We start from the raw sequence: 20,525 nt of genomic DNA, 5'->3' as shown, positions 1-20,525 counted from the left end.
TTCAGGTTTTCAGGACATGATCAATTGGTTTTTTGCAATAGACTCTTGTCTGATGTTGATGAAGCCCTTGTTCTTGTCTGAAGAGTCTCAGGTGAGGACAGTCTGTGGTGCCTGTGTTGTTTTCACATGCTGATCTCCTGATCTGCTCTGACAGCATTCTCTAACTGAGCTCCTTCCAGGAGTGGTTTCAAAGCCTTAAAGATCACATGACCAGCAACCCTGCTTGTCGTGGAACCAACTTCCTGCATGACTTTTCTTGTTGCTGTGACAGAATAATGGACAGAACATCATTTTATTGAGTTTAGCCTACTCTATAGGGCATGGCATGGTGGGTAGGCATCCCTGTCTAAGGGGCCAGTAGTGTGAGGCAGCTGTCCACATATGGCAGGCAGGAAATAGAAAAGCCAGGCAGAATCTTCAAAGACCTACTCCTAGTGACTTATTTCTGCTACGTAGGCCCCTCCCCCCAAAGTATCTACTGCCTACAGAATAGTTCCACAAGGAAAATATGCGCCTCTGTGAGAGGATTTTTTTTTTTAATGCTGTGTTTCTAGGACCAGTGCCTAGTACATAGTTAATACAAAAATATTTACTAAACAAAAAAAGAAAATGGAAGGAGGAAGGGTACTAAGGAAGGAAGGAATTTGGTGTGACCTAGTATGGCATTTTGTGTCCTAGGCATCGGATAAAATTTAAATCATTAGTCAGTTTGTTGCCATTAAAGTATTTGAGCAGGAAAGTGAAAGCAAAAGCATGCAGTTTAAAGACTGAATTAGGGGGCTGGAGAAATAGCTCAGTGGATAAGAGCATTGGCTGTTCTTGCAGGAGACCTGGGTTCACTTCTCAGTTGTGAGGCAGCTCACAACTGTCTGTAACTCCAATTCCAGGGGATCCATGGCACCAGGCATGCTTGTGGTACGCACATCTGTGCATACAGGGAAAAACCCATACACAGAAAATAAAATAAAGTCTCAATTAGTACTGATGTGTTAGGTTAATTCTTAAAACATCAAGAGCTGGGGGAGAGCTCAGTTGGGAAGTACCTGGCACCTGGGTATGGAGGCCTAAGATCAGATCTCCAGCACCTTGCACTTGTAATCCCAGTGCTAGGGAAGCAGAGACGGGAGGATTCCTGGCTTTTCTGGCCAGCTACTCTAAGTGAATGTGGAGAGTTCCAGGTTCAGAGACACTGTTTCCAAAACTAAATCGGAGAATGACTGAGGAGGACACCCAGCATCTCTCTATCACAGGCTTGTGTGTGTGTGCGACAGATGCACAAACTTAGGTCCATGCTTATTCCTGTCCCTGATCAGAATTTCATAACACTGCCACATGTGCCATTCAGAAATAAGTTTGGCTCACACGGAACTGTTAAAATAATTAAATAAGTCGCAACAATAATCCCTTCAGAAGCAGAGACCCATGCTTCATGGGTCTAGGGCAGAGCTAGGGGAATCCCGAGGACGAGGCAGAGGAAGGTTTGTTGAAGCCAGAGGTGTTGAGGTCACCAGGAGAATGGAGCTCACAGAATCAACTAAGCAGGGCTCATAGGGGCTCACAGAGACTGAAGTGACAGTCATGGAGCCTGTATGGGTCTGACCTAGGTCCTCTGCATTTACATCATGGTTGTGCAGCTTCGTGCTCTTGTGGGACTCCTAACAGTGGCAATGGGGTGTCTCTGACTGTTTTGTCTGCCCTTGGGGCCTTGTTCCTCCTACTGGGTTGCCTCATTCAGCCTTGATATGAGAGTATGTGCCTAGTATTAATGATTTTGTTATACCAGACTCAGTGGCTATCCCTGGGAGGCCTGCTCTTTTCTGAAGGGAAATGGAGGAGGCATGGATCCAGGAGAGAGGGAGGTAGACGAGGGACTGGGGGGAATGGAGGGATAGAAAACTGCAGTGGGGGTGTAATATATGAGATAAAAATACGACTAAATAAATAACTTTAGTACAGTTTCACCTATAGGAAAACGGCTTCAGTAGTGTTGTATTGCCAACCCAGAGACAGATCTTGGTCAAATATAGTCAGCTTCTGCATGGGTGTGTGTCCTTTTTTCCTTTTCTTCTCTCTCTCTCTCTCTATCTCTATCTCTCTCTCTCTCTCTGTCTGGAGACTGACATACAGTGACAATAGGTTTAGTTTTGAATGAGTTAATTCACTAAGTATGTGCCCAGCTAGAGTAAATGAATAAATAGCAAGAGGGAGTGAGAGGAGAGTCACCAAATCAGCAGTGCTCAGAATACCAATCGGAAAACCTGAAAACCTGAGCTTTTCTCTCAGGCTGAACCGGATGTGGTGGGGCTCCTCCATCCCACTGCAGGCCTGTGAGACCAGGAACAACAGTGGTTCACCTTCCTGCCGGCCCGCCCACCCGCGGTTCTCTCCCAGACAAGGACAAGTGTACAATACCACTTCCTAAGCCTATTTCTCAGTGAGCTCAAATTTCTGTCAAAAATGTTACTCAACGTTTCTCCATCATTTCTTGGTTTACTTTTTGAACAAAGTATTTAATGCCACTCCTGACTGCCCACTCCTGACTGACTGCCCACTCCTGACTGACTGCCCACTCCTGACTACCCACTCCTGACTGACTGCCCCTCCTGACTGTCCACTCCTGACTGATTGCCCACTCCTGACTGCCCACTCCTGACTACCCACTCCTGACTGATTGCCCACTCCTGACTGCCCACTCCTGACTGCTCACTCCTGACTGACTGCCCACTCCTGACTGACTACCCACTCCTGACTGACTACCCACTCCTGACTGACTGCCCACTCCTGACTGCCCACTCCTGACTGACTACCCACTCCTGACTGACTGCCCACTCCTGACTGACTACCCACTTCTGACTGCCAACCATTTGCACATGAGGAAGTGGGTAGCCTGTTTTCTTGTGTCTCCTGCTTTGGTGTTTCTGTGGCCAAATAAAACAATTTTTTTCTTTTCTATACTAATAATGCTTTTAAAAAGCTTTAAAATATATCATTTATTAATTTTTAGTTTCTTATCCCATTTTAAAGCTAACATATTACATTATTTCTATTGACAGTCTGTTTATACAGCAATTTGTCATACTTTGTTTTTATGATAGCAAAATAATTTTGTAAGACTTAATAGAGTGCTAATGTTTTTTACCTTTGTCTACCTAGGCAATAATTTATTATTAATCACTACAAAATTAGTAAGGCTAGTGGGCATAAAAGAGATTACTTAATCCTCTAAGGTTTTTCTAACTTCTAAACATATTCTGCTAGTCTTATTATTTTAATAAAATTTCACTTTACTAGTTTTTATATAACATTAGACACATACAGCTTTAAGTGATTTTTCAGACTTATTTTAAACTAAGTGTTAAATTTAAAATCATATAGTTCAATTCCTACAGCTGTGCTGAAGTCTATATGAGCTCTGTGTACTATTGTTTCCAGCTATTGCTGGTATCTAAGGTGCAGTTTCAGGTCTTAAGTGGATTCTGAACTAAAAACCTGTCCTGTGCTTGACAGCTGAAGTAAAGCTAAGGTCTGTCTTAATGTACTTGGCACAATTCTTACAGGTTCTAAGTTTTGTTCGCACAGAATGGAGTCCCCTGGATGTTCACTTCGGCACCAAACAACCTTATCAGGTGTTCACAGTGGAGTGCTCCGTCAGTGTAGACAAGGAGCCCATGGCTGACAGCTGTATTTATGAATCTGTCCGGAACAAACTCCACTGCGTGTCAGTTACCAGAATACCACTAAGATCGAAGGCCATCAGCTGCTGCAAGAACTCTACGGAAGACAAACTGATCGTGGGCTGTGAAGACTCTTCGGTAATTCTCTATGAAGCTCACCGTGGTGTGACTCTCCTGGCCCAGGCTGAACTTAGGCCTTCATTGATAAGCTGCCACCCAAGTGGCGCCATTCTTCTGGTTGGCAGCAACCAAGGGGAGCTACAAATTCTTGATATTGCTCTGTCCCCTATCAACATCCAGCTCTTGGCAGAAGATTGCTTACCGAAGGAGACTCTGCAATTCAAGAAGTTCTTTGATGTTTCAAGCAGTCTTGTTCAAATGCAGTGGATGGCTCCTCCTGTTGTTTTCCAGAAGCCTAAAAGAGAAGAAATCTGTGATCTGCTCTTCCTCAGGTTCAACAGAGGACCTTTGGGTGTGCTGCTGTTTAAACTTGGTAAGTCAAGTAGCCTGGTAGGTACCTTGTTTATGTTGTGACATAACTAAGGTGTCAAACTATTCTTCATATGTAAGTTTTCTGCTTGTAATCCCATAAGAATATCTGTCTGCCTTTCAATGATCCATTGAAAACACTTGGGAGCAGTTTCTAGGTAGCAAAGAATTAAATATTGAAGACTTTTGAAATTGTGCTAATTGTCCATAATGATGATTAAAAAGTGTAAGCTTTCAGAGCTGGAACGATGGCTCAGGGGTTGAGAATGTTTGTGGCTCTTTCAGAGGACCTGGGTTCAGTCCAATATGGTGCTTCACAACTGCCTATAACTCCAATTTCAGGGGATCTGATGCCCTCTTCTGGATTCTCTAGGCACTGCACACATGTTGTATACATAAACTCATGTAGACAAACACATGGTATTTTTTAAAATCAGAACATTTACTTCTAATGTTTTCTGAAATAAATTATCTAAAATATTCCATAAGAAACAGGTAGATCAGAATTTTAAAATTGACTTCTGTGTTCACCATGAAAGCCTGTGAATAGAATATAACACCTTTCTATAAAAATTATTTTAGATTATTCATGTCTGTTGATGAGAAGGGTGGAATTGGGTAGAGCAAATGTTTAAAAAGAAATAAGTCAGATATTACTTAAAATTTACTAAAGACCTTTGTGTAACTTTTTCGTCCTGTTTTTTGTTTGTTTGTTTGTTTGTTTGTTTCCTTTTAGATAGAAGTAGCTAAAGAGCTTTCTTGATGTTTATAAATTATAAAGCAATCAAGCTCATTTCCAGTAGGGGTCCTTAAAGTGAAATATTCTGATGCTCACTAGCCTTTCATAGCTCTGGATTGCCAGGCTCGTACTGAAAGAACAAGAACCACTATAGGTAGTTTTGTATACTTTAACATTCTTTGAAGGATTTAGGTTGACAAAAACATTTTTTTTTAATTAAAACACATTATGTACCTGAAAAGATAGATAAATACATTTGAAAACCTTTCAGGATTTGCTGTGGGTGATTTTAAAGACATCAAGGTGTTTGTCAAGCAGCGATCACTTCTGTTTTCACACTGGTCTACTTGTCCCCAAATTGAATGGAAAAAGTAAGTCTAGCGGAAGTGACCTGACTGATCGAGTGCTTATAAAGACAGTTATGTTTCTAGTCATAGGAGAAATGCTGCTGACTCTGCTCATAACCTTAAAATTGTTCAAGAATGTTTGGAATCTCTGTTATTATGAGATAATCCAGTTAGCTTTACCCAGCTACATTTTAACAGCTGTATGTCTCCATACACAACACTAATTAAAGTGGATGTTTGATATTCTCCATGTCTGTTAAAACATACACAATCTCTCTCTCTCTCTCTCTCTCTCTCTCTCTCTCTCTCTCTCAACCCCCTTTAAGTGACTCAGTTACCTGTCAGCAGGATGCTATCTGTCCATGCATACCCAGCATCCCTTCCACCCTCCCTTGTCTGCCTCCTCACAACAGCTTTGCAAAAAGCACAGTTTTGTCTTCCTATCTCTAGCACATTTGCTTTCTTACTAAAGTAAACAGGCTCTCAGTGTAGGGATTTAGAGGGCTTCCTGCTAATTGCCAGCTTGTAAACTTAATTGGACTGTTTCCCTGGGCACTGTTCCTAAATCAATTAGGCAATGAGTTGGCTGTCACCTCTTTTTCCCAAGAAGGTCTCTTGGAATAAAATTATCCAATAGAAGTCAAGCACTCAGATAGAAAGGTGATAACTTCTGCAACTGACATTTATCATTTAAATTTTATTTTCATTTAAGTTTACAGGACAGGAAAACTGCACAGTCTTCCAATTTAGCTCTTTGGAAGAGCTAAACGTGGAATATCTAAGATTTAAAAAAAAAACGTTGTGTCCCATTTTTAATGTATTATGAAATTAATATTTATATAAAATTTTCTTTCCTGGGAGTAGTAGATTACTTGAAATAGTAGATTCCAACTAGCAATTTTTTTTAAAAAGCAGAAAACCTAGTTTTAAAGAACAGATTTTTCTTATGATCTGCTACTAAATACATCCAAAAATTAATATACTTCTTGAATTAACACAGAGCTGATTCTGGGCATCCATGTGGCATTTTCATGTATAATTCAAGTGACTGCATATGTAAACAGGTATGTGCAGCTCTCCCAAGAGAGCTTTATGGGGCTCTATTTTTTTTTTTCAGATGCTTGTTATACAAGCCTTTGGAAAATTTGACATGAAAGGTGTAGTTTACAATTTTAAAATTGTAGAGACAAATCATAGATCTTAGTCTGAAATAGGATGTTATCAATGTAAACATGGCAGTGGCAGATGTCAGGTCAGTCAGCATAATGCTGTAGGAAATTCTTAAGGTCGAGTGCTCCATCTTAGGCTTTTTCATTGGTCACACAACATGGTGGGTATAAAAAGGACATCTTCTCTGTTACAAGAAGACTTCTAGATGCATGTTTTCCTTGGGAAGCAACTAGAAATGCCATTCTCCTAATGAGAATTCCAGTAAGTATTGATTGATGTTGATAATAGGTGCTGAAGTAGAAAGAGAGGCTCCCCAAGATGCTAAGCTTTCATTTCCTAAAGAGTACAGGGAGGGCTTCAGCCTTCTTGGGAAAGACTGACACCCAGCTAGCTCACTCCAGTTACTTTATTCAAACATTATGCAAGGTTAGCTGGGGCTGGGAAAGGTTCCAGCTGCCAAGGGTTCTTGCCCTTGCTGCCCGTGAGAACAGACATCACACACAAATCTCAGTCCCGTTTGATCATGGCCATAATCGGCAGTAAGAGCTCCAGGTTAAGAGGAGTGTCTTAGAACCAAGGTTGGTGCTGCTGCGAGTTCTCAGTGTTGCACCCAGTGCAGACTTTTGAGGGAGACAACATTTCTTCAAGGTTCAAAGAGTCTCAGAACAATTTTCAGCCTCTACTGATTGATCCAAGCATGGCAAAAGTGTTGCTGAAACATTTCTTCACTCAAGGCCATACACAAAGGCTTTACTATTCACCTCACTACAGGTAAGTATTGCATTCTATAAAGAATACGTATACTATTGAGAATGCCTATGGTATGCTCATCCCAAATTTCCACACACACATCCTGAGGTTAGTTTTGAGAGGCACTTGGTTATTATACTGAGATTGTACAGCTCATCCAGTCTGACTGCAGCCATTTCTAGTCCTCTCTGCCTTTTAGTTTCTTTAATCTAACACCACCAGCTCCTCTCTTAACCCAGGATCTCACCTAGTAATTTATTAGCACTGCATTGAATTTACCTGTTTATTACCCTTCCTCCTCCCTGCCACTTCTTACCTGTGAGCCATGCAGGGCTAGGACAACTATTCTCTTGTCACTGCTATTGCGATGGCACCCGTGTGTTATCCTTCCCACCTATCAGGCATCTTGGTACACAGTGGATAAACAGGCCCAGGCTACCTCATAAGAAACAAATCTTCGGCAGTCTTTTCCTTTTGCTTCTGATGGACTTTCTTCCATCGTCAAAGTTGCTGGTGTAGCAGGGAACTCTGGCCTTGCTTCTCATTGCCCCAGCAGCACCATAACTGTGGTTTGTGTCTGCAGTACATTTCGGAACTACTGTGGAAAGGTCTCTAGTGATTTCCTATGTGATAACCTTTGATCCTTGATGATTCTCCAGTAATTGATGTTAGCTGACTTCCTCCGTGATCAAAGAACTTTTTTTTTTCTGTCTCTGAACACAGCTTTTTAAACACTTGTCTTCTGCCTACTCATGAAAGGGAGTTCTTCAGGGGGCATACTTTTAATTCTTATTATATTTTATTCAGGTTGAAAGTTTCTTTGTAATTCAGCTTTGCACTGTGGTTTGAATTTTATCTGCAAAAGCCACAGTGAAGTTCAGTTGCCACTGTAACTGTGTAAAGAGGCAGGGTCTTTCAGAACAAATTGGGGCACAAGGACTCTGCCCTCATAAATGGATTAATGTACTTACTGGGTAGGGGTGTTTGCTGTATGTTCAATCTCTGCTTGTCCTGCCACTTTATACACTAAATAAACTTGCACATTTATAATCTGTTCACCCAGTTATAGTAGCAGAACATGAACTCAGACACTATCCCATCTCTGACTCTATCCAAGATTGCTCCTGATTCCACATCTATACATTTCCTTGATTTGCTTGATAGCACCTCATATAAAGTACAGGCATGCAACCATCATTTTAACCAAACCCCTTCTCTTCTTACATTCTCCATTCTAGTAGATGAAATGATTGTTTAGTGCCACCTCCAAATCAAAAGCATTTTACCTTTGAGAGTCCTTGTTCACCTCTAAAACTGGGGAGTAAGCTAAATTAAAGCTAATATCCTTTCTCTCAGTGACATGTTAAATTCCCAGGCTCTCCGTGTGTGTGTGTGTGTGTGTGTGTGTGTGTGTGTGTGTGTGTGTGTGTGTGTGTGTGTGTATGTATCGGTCTGTCTATCTGTCTGTATCTATCTGCCTGTCTCTGGGTCTATTTCTCTTTTTCTCTAATAAGAAGTATATGAGGCTTTTTTGAGAAATGCTGTAATATTTTATATAAATGTCATTTTTACTAATCAGGTTTAGTAATCTTTTTAAATAGCTGAGTAACTCTGAGTTATTTCTGTATTATAACTTACTCAACACATGATGGTAGTTAAGTGTCAAATGTCAAATAGTTTATGTTTTCTATATCTTTTAGTGAATATTCAAAGAATAGAAGAGGAACAGCTTAAAAATAGGAAGACAATTGGAAAGGAACGAATCAAAAGAAATCAAAGGAAGAAGAGAGAGGGCAGTGTAGGCAAAGACAGACTATGGCAAGTTTTTCTCATATATACGACATGAAAGGACAAGGAGTTATTTAGGAGAAAGGGAATCAGCAAGGCTGGATGTAGAAAAATATATTTTAAAAGTTTGGGTGTGGGGTTTCTGCCCACCTTAAACCATTTATGTTCCTGGATGAAACACATACACACATATATTTTAATATGCCTTAAGCAGCACAATAGCTGGACAACTGCCTAACCTCCATGCTGTTAGAATCCACTTTCTACCATTAACCCAAGTTATCACTTACTATGCTTCATCTGGGCTGCTCTTAGCTACAATTGGCCAGCCTACATGGCCACATTTTTATGGCCTTTATGGCGCTGCTAACCCATGTCTGCTCTCCTTTGTCCTCTCCTGTACATTCATTCTTCTTCTATTTTTCTTCTCTTCTCCCCTGCTCCTTTCTCTAAACCCACCAAAATTCAACCCCACCTATTTCTCTTCTCCCCAGCTATTGGCTGTTGGCATCTTTATTCACCAGTCACAATCAACTGGGGGTAGAGGCACTTATTGTCTTACTGGAGGACTCTCTCCTTTGGGGCAAACAGCCTTGGGGGCCTCAAATCAGCATTACAATACAAGCAACATTAGCCCAACCCACTACTACTGGCAGTATGGGAGGACTATGGGTTGCAAAGACAACCAAAATGCAGAAAGTAAGTATGTAAGGAAATGTCATAATGAAATCCTTTAATTCTGAAAAGGAAAGAAAAGAAATGTAGGGATTATATTGGATGCCCCATCAGCTTTCATGGCTCTCATCATGTCCAAGTTCATTTGGAATGAACGTTTATTCCACACAGCATCTTCTTCCTTCACTTTAGAAAGATAATGGTTTTAGTATCAGGTTTACTGAAGTATAATCTACATAAATAAACTGTACACACTTAAAAGGCTCATCAGTGAGTTTAATCTATACATTCCCATGATTGCCACCACAGTTAAGAGGTAAAACATTTTCATCTCACTAAAGCATTCTCCTAAAGTCCTTTGTACTTGGACCTACCTTCCTTACAACTGATAATCACTGCTTTGATTCTCTTGTTACAGATTAAGATTTGCTTTTTATAGAATTCCATAGAAATGCAGCTATAGAGTGAATTCTTTTGTGCCCATGTGTTTTCACACTCTGTGTTAGCCTGTGAGAATCTTCCATATTACCTGTAAATCATTTTCCATTCATAGTCAGATATTATGTACCACACACCACAATGCTTTGTTTTTCGTTCACATGTTGGTGGACATTTGGTTTATCTCAAGGTTTAAGCTAAAGCACTAAAAATGCTCTGTACTTTTATGGCCAAGCCTTTATATAGACATATATTTTCATTTCTGTTGGAAAAAAAACTAGAAATGGACATGCCAGGGCCATGTGCTACTTTAAAAGTGATTGTAAAAATTAGTATCAATGAGCAATGAAAGCAGCAGTTGAGCCAGGCAGTGGTGGTGCAAGCCTTTAATCCCAGCTCTTGGGAGGCAGAGGCAGGTGGATTTCTGAGTTCGAGGCCAGCCTGGTCTGCAGTGAAAAAACCAAAACCAAACCAAACCAAAACCAAAACCAAAACCAAAACCAAAACCAAAGTCAAAAACAAAAACAAAACCAAAGCAAAAAACAAACAGCAATTGTTCCACATCTTCACTAAGACTTGGTATAAATGGTCTTTTCAACTTTAGCCTTTATAATCCATGTATAGTATTGTTAATTTTATTTCCTTGGTGGCTTTTGGAGTTGAACATTTTTATGTTTAGTGCCATATATATTTTTCCTTTCTTTTTGTTTATTTAGTCATGTTGTTTATTTTTAAAAAATCAACAACTACTTCTCTCAGACTTTGAGGATTTGTTTTATTTTTAAGTATGTCTGTGTGGGGGTCGAGGTGAGGTGCGTGTGTGTGGATATAAGACTGTAAGTACTCAAAGAGTCCAGAAGAGGGCATTGGATCCCCCTGGAGCTGCTGTTCATCCATAGTTGTAAATTGTGTGTCATAGGTACTGGAAAGGGAACTTAGTTCCTCTGAAAGAGAGCAGTATGCACTCTACCACTGAGCCATCGCTCCAGTCCCTCAGCACTAACTCTCCAGTGATGATCTCACTTGGTGACATTTTTTTTCAATATTTGGAGGTTTCTCTCTGCTTTTTGTATCTAATTTCCTCGATGTTAGAGAATCTAATCTATCTAATGTAGTCATCTGATTTAAAACTTTTGAAATGTACTATAGGACGTGTTATTACTCTGCGATGCTTTAGCTTGGTTCCTTTCCCTGTGTAGTCAGGAAGAATATATGATGCACTGTTGTTGGGAGAAATGCTTTACAAATGTTGGGTTAGGGGCTAAGCTTATTTAGGATGGGCATGGTTGTGCATAGCTGTAACCCCAGCACAGAAGAGGTGGACACCAGAGAGGATCAAGATTATTTGCTGCTACAGGAGAAGCCTGAAGCTAGCCTGGACTCTATATGACCTGTCAAAGAAAAGAGGAAAACAGACAGACAGACAGACAGACAGACAGAAAAAGAAAGAAACAAAGAAAGGCAAGAAAAGACATCTAGATGTTAAGTTCTCACTGATTCTGTTTATATAGCCTCTTGATTCATCTTGACATCTTGAGATCACTGGAGTCTCAGCTGTAGTCGTCTCTTGAGGTCTTCCCACCCTGTTTAGTTCTGTCCATTCCTGAGGTCTTCCCACCCTGTTCAGTTCTGTCCATTCCTGAGGTCTTCCCACCCTGTTTAGTTCTGTCCATTCCTGTTGCATTATTCAGAACTCTATTATTAGATGTATTTAAAGACTTTTTTTATTTCTTCATGAATTTTGAATCCTCTATTATAAGAGTTTAAAATTTTAGGTTATTTTTATTTTTATCTTAAGCCCTTTAAAACTGTCTTCCTGTTTTTTAGTTTGCATAATTTCAGATGCAAAGCCTATTATCATTCATTTCTTGTTTCTCTGTATGTCCTGTGTCTCGTCTACCACCATTAAAAATAATTTCTTTATTTTTGAACTATTTGACTGTGATCGTCCACAGCTTTGTTCAGAACAGCTTACTTCTTTCTCTTGCTAGTAGAAGACTTGTGCTTCTGATGGAGTTGAGAAGAGCGACTCCAGCTATTCTCAGCTGCTGCTGCACACTCTCCCCTCCTGTCAGGAGCTGCCTGATTTATGATGAGGTCTTGCAGTGCTTGACACAGGCTCGTGAGGGCTTTGGGTAGAATCATCTGTTGATTCTACCAACTCAAAAGGCATAGTAAAGTTTTACTGCTTAAATGACTTAGGGCGATTCCCCAGATTCTCTGTCAAGTTGAGTCTTGTTAAATACAGCACAAATAGGCTATTGGGTTGTTGGTTTGTTTTTTTTTTTTCCTAATGTAACTTGGAGTTAGCATGAAGAATTTCAGCATCTTTCTCATGAACTAGTACATTTTAAAAACCATGAAACCTATAAATATCCCAGTTAAATTCTGATGACAGTAATAAAAAGAAATTACAGTAATATTTTGTAATATTTTACAGCTTATAAAATTATTTCACAGGCATTTTCTCATTTAACTTTATGATTATTTGTGCTGAGTTTTTATAGACTTACCAGAATCAATAAAATACTTACTGAAGGAAAAAAAGCATTTAAACATTTTCCTTTTGTGTATATGTATATTTATGTATTCATGTATATGGTCAGATGCATGTGGGGGCCAGAGGCCAGTTCTGTAGTCTTTTTCAATTGCCTCTCATCTTTTTGGTCTCTTTCTCAACTTGAATATCTCCTTTTCAACTAGATGGATGGACTGGCTGGCAAGCCCTCATCACCCTCCTGGGCTCATTTCCTCTGCACTGGGACTCCAGGCATGCACTGCTGGGCCTAACTTTTTAATGTGGCTTTTGGGGGCTTGAACTTGGGTCCTTGTGCTTACCCACCAAGCTTGTCACCAGCAGGGCCATCTTCCCAGACCCATTAAAAATGGAAACAGAACAGAAAGGTGCTTAAAAGCCACAGTGCTTGCCATTTAATGTGTAAAAATTGTTGGTTTCAAGTGCTATCAGCCTTTTATAAATAAAACTAAATGCCTGACTGAGCTATTTATTTATTTATTTATTTATTTATTTATTTTAATGTTCCTGATCTGTCAAGATTGGAAGTGGATTCATTTTCTTTTGAAAGAAAAACCAATGTGCCCCTGATGTCCCAGTTAATTTTTTCCTTTGTGTAAAGAGTACCCTTGTTTCTGTTACTTGACCTTGTATTTCACTTATTTTGTGACAGGCATCCTCACACGAGGACAACTGGGCCTGGTAGACCTCATCTTACAGTACATTCACTACAATGAGGTATACGAGGCCATCAGCATCCTGCGCAGCATGGACTGGGACACCCTGGGCCAGCAGTGTTTGATCGGCATGGGCACCATTGTGAACCATCTTCTTAGACAGAGGCTCACGCCAGAGAGAGAAGGTCAGACCTGAGTATATTGCATCAGTGGTTTTGCGTATACATGAAATACATTTGAAGTCACTTTTAAGGATGTTTTGGGTTATGTCATTAGAGACTGAGGAATGAGTGTTGTATTAAAACTGAAACAATATCAAAGAATTATTCCCAAATGGTACTACTTCCTGTATGGTACTTGTCAACACAGAGGACTCCTTTTCTGCCTGGGCTTGTGTTGAAACTCAAAGTGTCATTGTTCCAAAATTGAGTCAAACTCAGATTTCAAGCTTTGATCAGAAGTTTCATTTATTCTCTGTCTGCAGACAAAGGACACCAAGCCAAGGCCTTATTCCTCTCTCACATTAAACAGCAGTATTTCTCTCACATGGTCACACAGCAGTTCTTACATTCTGCTTTGTGTGTGTCAGAATGGTCTGTGGCCTAGGCATCCCCCTGGTTACCATGCTTTGGAGTTGTTCTCTTGATTTGCTCCTCCCTCTGCCTGCTTGGATTGCCTCATCTTTCCTCAGTAGTTTTGCCCATAGAAATCCCAGGTGTTTATTGTTGAGGTGGTGAACACTGAGAAAAAATTAGCACACAAGATATGAACAAATTTCTGTATCTCCCAGTTCTCTAGCATGTATTTATGAGTTCCTTTTCTTTTATATGTTGTGAAATATTCCAAAACAACTGGGATTTATACACTTATTTCATATCTGTTTTTGCTGTTAATGTTAGGAAATTATGACTCGAAGGTATTCCTAAATTATACAGGGTAACAAAATTAGGACAGGTCTATTACTGGAGAACATTTTCTCTTAGTATTTTCACTGGGTTTTAATAGACTTTCTTCATTTTTATTACATTTCCAAAATAAATAATAAGATTTTGGATAAAATTTTGTAGTTGACCAGTAAGGTCATGAATCTCTAGGAAGTTTATATTATGGACCTTGGCCTAACTCCCGGAATTCTTTTCTAATATGTATTTAAGAATTAAATGAACTTTTTGGAAGTAGTCCAAACTCATCTGTGGAAATGGCAGTGTTTGTACATAAAGAAAGTGCCTACCGCAGTACATGGCCTACTGTGGTACTTTTCAGAATACAAAGTATAACTCTTAAGATTTTAGGCGATAGAAAAAATTACTGTAATTTTGCCTACAGAGTTATCCCATATACCTATTTCTTAATAGTGATAAACTTCTCAAGATTGAGTATGTACTTAAAAGTAACAACAAAAACTAAAGATCAGAGCCTCCAAAGACAGTCTGTAGTGATATGTGCTCTATGGAACAAGTCCCAAGTTTACAGTTAAAGAAGAAATATGGGAAGATAAAATATTGAGTTTCACTCAGGACACTGTGTTGTTAGCTCCTTCGTGAATTCATGATATTAAGTTGCTAGCTTGTAAGAAAGAGTATAAAGAAATACACAAATGGGCATTTTCAGATTCCTGCCCTATAAAGGGTTGTTCTTCCCAAAGAATCATAGTGGAAGATAGGGAAATAAAAAGCTTTTATGATATTGGGCTATTAAAACAAACTCTATACATATCCTGGGTTATCCAAATGTGTCTATGCTAAGCAGATATGTGCATTTCCGTCAAGTAACTACAAAACACATTTCTAAAGCACTCAGAATTCCCTGTTGAGATTTATTTTATCTGAATCTAACAAATTTGACATGGTAATTCGTTGTCCTTTTATTAGTGGAACCTAGTGTGCTGTTATTTCTAGCCGTGTTGGGTCTGTCTTTGAGATCTTCATTTCTGCCTTCAACATCAAGCTGGGCAGCCTAATGAATCCGGAGCTGTGCTGGGAGGTCCGAGTGCTCTGTGTACGCTTGAACATTTCAGATGTACAAAACATGCTGTCAGGAAAACAAGCAATGGTGGGAGAATTGGGCTTGTTTTCACAATAACAGTGCTATGTTCAATTTTAATCTAAATTGACTGCTGCTTTGAAAGAAAATACCTCCAAAATGCATCCTATTTTACTGTGTAGATTTGAGATTGAAAAATAAAAAAGAAATTACTAAAGCTTAGTGAAGCCTGCAGCAATTATTCTGACAAGGTGTTTAATACTTACAAATCTAAATAGGGCTACAACTAAAGGAGTTTCACTAAATAATGAATTGTTTATTCAGGCCAGTGTTGGAAGCATAAATATTAGAGGAATCTAGCTGTGAACTGCAGTACATTCATACATACTCATGTTCACGCCATATGGTAAATCGCTGCCAGGTATTTCTGGGCGGAAGGAAGCACAGCCCCACTGGCACATCTTGGTAAAATTGTGAAGTAGACAGAACGCACCTTGTTTCCTAATCTCTTATCTCCTGGCCTCCCCCCTTTATCGAAAGCCTCTGCAATCTTCTATCCCAGGGTGCTTGCTTCATGAAAGGACAAAGCTCAGGACCTTGTTTATGGCGAGATTCAGGCCAAGATAGAAGTTTCCATTGTTCTTCTAAAGTTGCACCACACACAGGTCTTATGCCAATGTGCAAATTTTTGTTTCTATTCTTTAATTTTTAAAATTACATGTGTGTGTGTGTAGGCCATAGTGAATGTGTTGGGAGTCAAAGGACAACTTGTGGGAGTCAGATCTGCCTTCTACCATGTGGGTCCCGGGAATGAAACTCAGCTCACCCGGCGTGGCAGCCAATGTCCTTACCTGCTGGCCCTTACTGATATTTTAAGAAAACCTTTCTACTGTGTTGATTTTATTTCCCTATTCAGGCAGTTAGTTTTCCTTTCTGCTAAAGAGAACATTTAATGTTGAGCACACTGCAAATTTATTTTACTGGAAATACTAGTTGAAACTGTGCTACTTTGCTGAGTCACTGTTTTAATTACCCATTGGTGGTGAGAGGTTGGTTCATTATTGATTTCTTTGGTTGTGACAACTTTTTGTTGCTCAGAGTCATTGCCAGCTTTATCTCGCTGAAAGTTTACACACAGGTTTGTTTTTGTACTAGCTGCTGTATTTTAATTTCATCTTTCCTGCAACAAGCTCACATTTGATCCAAGTTTGCAGAACATGACTGACTGCAGACAGGAGGATTCTGCTGTAATTGAAGGAGTGTCTCTTGTCTTAGTGCTGCTGTGTTTGAATTCCACAGCACAGCTTGAGGCAAGCCTTGGAACCTTCTATGCTCCAACAAGACCACTTCTGGATACAACTATTTTGGAATATAGAGAACCGGTCAGCAAGTATGCCAGGAGGCTTTTCCACCACCTGCTCAGGTGAGTGACGCCTCTGCATTTCCTGCCGACAGAGGACACATTTAAAGAGCCATCTTTCATGAGACTCCTCCATAATATGGCTATTTCCTGATAATTTTTGTCTTTAAAAGAAAAGCAAATTTTATTAGTCTTCACTTAATCTGTTGTTTTCCTTTTAAGGAAATATTGGATATTATCCAGGACCACTTCATCAGCAGCAATACACTCTGCCCTTTAATGTGATAGTAAAAACTATCTCTATAAAAAAGTGAATATGAAAATGTTAATGAATTTTGTTCCTAGCTCTAAACAAATACTTTTGTCTAAACTGACTGTGAGCTCACTGTATGCATGTACTCTGAGGCTGTGAAGCAGGTGTTGACTTGCTTTCCTTCCGCATGACTACAGGAGACCTCTCTACTGCCCTTGCACACGATGTGGTAGGTGCTAACTTCACTGTAACTCATTTTCCTACTTATGTATATATAAATGTTCTTTCATCCATAGGGATTATTTGACAGGGTTGATAAAAATGTCAAATATGGCTCTGAGAAACATATATTAGAAGTTGAAGAGAAAGAACTTCTCTTCACAGAGGAGGATGGAAGGAAGATGAAAATCTAGATAGAAAGATTAGGGACACACAGATGGTGTGAAAACTAGTGTTAAAATCGGGTCAATGAAAGGGTGTTCTGGAATGAGAAGAAATGTGTCCTGCAAGTAAGTGACCTGGCCACCCAGTGCACCAGTTTTGTTTCTTAAGATGAGTGGTATATACTAGGGTCTAATCAAAACTATTCCTCTTCCAGTTGTGTGTATATATATATATATATATATATATATATATATTTACTGTATTCTGTATATATAATATTTTATAATAGAATTTTGAATTCTGTTTACAAAAAAGGAAGAATTTCATGAAGGAATTGATTTTAGTTTTAATTTCACTAAAGATGTACTTTGCTATAGTATTGTGCAAGTCTTTTTCAAAGACTTTAATATATATTCTTTTATTTTTACCAGAACAACTTTGTAAAGGTAGTATTATGTCATGAAGTAATAAACTCAGGCTTCGGTGATCAGCAGCTTACTTAGAGAAATAACAAGTGATCTTGGGCTGGTTCCTACAGCTCTTCACTCCTTCCTAAAGATCACTTACTGAAACTGGTTGTATAATTTTCAGATGCTACTTTCCAAAATAACTGTGAATTGTCTTTAATATATGAATAGGCTGATGATAGATGTTCAACTGTCCCAAAATGTGGGGAGGTGCTAAGATTGGTCAAAACTTGAGGAGGTATACTGTTATACAGATATTTGTGCCCCATAATTACTTTTATCTCTATATAAGGTGGTACTTTGAACTCTACACAGCAGTGAGGCCTTTAGAAAAATCATATTTTTGGAAACCAGGAAATGTTAATACATTGCAAGAGTTATTATCTGTAATTGAATCTTGCCTTTTTATCTGAATGGTGTTAGCATATTTCAAGAGAGTCTTTCCTCATCTTAAATGTAGCAGTCTTCATGCATGAGCATATCCTAAAAATATTGGGGTTAAACTTATATGTGCTTGAACATAGGGCTTTGGTCTTTAATTCCTGTTTTGTTTTTCTTATTTCTAGGGAAAATTGATGAGTTAATATCTTGCCTAAAGAGCTCAAAAAGCTCAACATGAATAAGAACTTTGAAAGTGTTCTGTGTTGTAGCCTCACTGTGGTTTTGGCCTCTGACTTTAATGTAATTACTTGCTTTTTCACAACCTCTACCCTAGGAAGCTATCTTGTATGTATGTGAATTTTTCCTCAGTGTTGTTTTAAATTCAGTGTTCTTATTGCTGTCATCAGCATTTCATGCAGACTGTTTGGTCATGTGACATGTCCCTTGAGGAATGCTGACTGATGTTCCCATTTTGGATGCTTTCAGTTACAATGACTTTACTAGTTTCTCTTTCAGTAGTAGCTGCACAGGGCATTGTGAAAGAGAAATGTATGTTAGTAGAAACCAATGAGATAGCCTAAATTGTAAACATCCTTTTGTTTAATCTGCTACTGAGAAATTTTATCAAGGGGAGATGAAATTGGTCAAATGTCTTAAGAAAGGAAGGAGGAAGGAAGGAAGGAAGGAAGGAAGGAAGGAAGGAAGGAAGGAAGGAAGGAAAGGAGGGAGGGAGGGAGGGAGGGAAGGAGGGAGGGAGGGAAAGAAGGAAGGAAGGAGGTGCTAGGATTGCATTAAGTCTTCTGCTTTAGCTATTCATTATTTTCATACTCTTTGAAAACTTCCTACAGAATTAAGGCCACATTGGGGCATTTTTTAATTCGAGGAAGAAGAAAGGAGCCTCCTGAAATTAGAGTTAGCTGAAGTCACTCGGGTGGACTCAGGTGGGCAGTGAGGGGAGAATGCTGTGCTGTCTTTGCTGTGATCCAGTACACAGGGTCTGAGGTCACAGGCTGACATTGTGCTAGCAGTGAGTGTCTGGGTTTAAAAAAATATTCCAGTTTTGTTCTTGTTGGAGAGTAGTTTCCAGCCATCTTTCTGTGTCTCTTGGCCTTTCCCCAAGTTTAAACATAGCTAAACTGTAAGGTTTATTTCTCATATCTTTCTTGAGAACTCTTTGTATGTATTCAAAATTACTGAGTTTTAAGAAGAAACGTCTGGCCAGGCAGTGGTGGCGCACGCCTTTAATCCCAGCACTTGGGAGGCAGAGGCAGGTGGATTTCTGAGTTTGAGGCCAGCCTGGTCTACAGAGTGAGTTCCAGGACAGCCAGGGCTACACAGAGATACCCTGTCGTGAAAAAAACAAAATAAATAAATAAATAAATAAAGTCCATTGATAGTATAAATCATTTAATAAAGTATTTTAATAAAATTAAAGATATAATAGTCTGATTTATAAAAACTGTTAAGCAGCAGGACACCTACAAACAGCGAACGCAGCTTTGCCTGAATTATGCTTAGCAAGTAGTTACTCACCTTTCACCTCTGTGAGATTGAACAGTCTCCAGAGCACTTAGCAGGGAGCCATTACCAAACAAGAGCTTTTCATCAGAACCAAATAGAACCTGGGAGAGGAGCAAGGGAGTGCTGATGAAAGCCAGTGTTGCACCCGCGCGTGTGCCACACGAAGCTAGTTCATGAATGTGGCAGCAGAATGATTTAGAGAGGTGATGATTTTCTCTTCAAATATAAGGCCACTGTGTTCTGATATGGTGGTATTAATGTGTGGCAGCATAAAGGCAGGTGCCTTTGAAATGCTTGTAAATAGTAGGCTAAGTTTTGAAAGAGGACTTTATTGCCAAGAAATAGAGATATAATATTTGTGACATTTTGTAGAGGATTGTAAGAATATGTTTGTTTCCCTTTACCATTCCACATGAAAAATTACAATAAATTGATGTAACTAGGAAGAGCTATGTGTGTAGATGTGTGATCCCAGGTATAATGTGGTGTTAGAGCTGGATGGCCCCGGTCTATTCTGCCAACGTTGCTGTTTACGTTTGTAGTAGAATGTGGGCATCTTTCTGGTGGTGGAGTCCGCACCCGGGCTAGTAGTTAAGGAAGAAGAAAGAGCCAACCTTGCATTTTGAATCTAAATAAATCTTATTCCCTTTTGTTCCTCTTTTGGTATTTTTCAAAGCAGTGGCAACAACAAACAAAAACAGCACACGGGCAGGACAGACAGCACAGTGGTGAAGAACATACAGGTCTCAGCACCCACATCAGGTGGCCCATGGCCACCCTTAACCCATGGGATCTAATACCTTCTTCTGACCTCCATGGGCACAGGCATACATGCAGACAGAAGCATATGCACAAAAATACGATTATTTGTTTTATAAAACCCTAGAACGTGCTACTGGAGTGAAGCCTGAGAT

General features: G+C 39.5%; 1 protein-coding gene across 5 annotated transcripts in view; it reads left to right on the top strand.

Annotated features, from left to right (window-relative positions):
• The window catches only part of Wdpcp (WD repeat containing planar cell polarity effector), a 363,888-nt gene that overhangs the window by 153,594 nt on the left and 189,769 nt on the right, over positions 1-20,525 (top strand). For all 5 annotated transcript variants that reach the window (XM_021175454.3, XM_021175452.3, XM_029483315.2 and 2 more), the window contains 3 exons: positions 3,558-4,167; positions 13,259-13,447; positions 16,545-16,668. In XM_021175454.3, coding sequence (XP_021031113.2) covers positions 3,558-4,167; positions 13,259-13,447; positions 16,545-16,668 — 923 coding nt within the window. The remainder of the gene's footprint in view (positions 1-3,557; positions 4,168-13,258; positions 13,448-16,544; positions 16,669-20,525) is intronic.

Source organism: Mus caroli, unplaced genomic scaffold (assembly GCF_978045245.1).
Source record: "Mus caroli unplaced genomic scaffold, Mus_caroli_1 scaffold_13, whole genome shotgun sequence".
Classification (NCBI taxonomy): Eukaryota; Metazoa; Chordata; class Mammalia; order Rodentia; family Muridae; genus Mus; species Mus caroli.
This window is presented reverse-complemented; position numbering and strand designations above follow the sequence as displayed.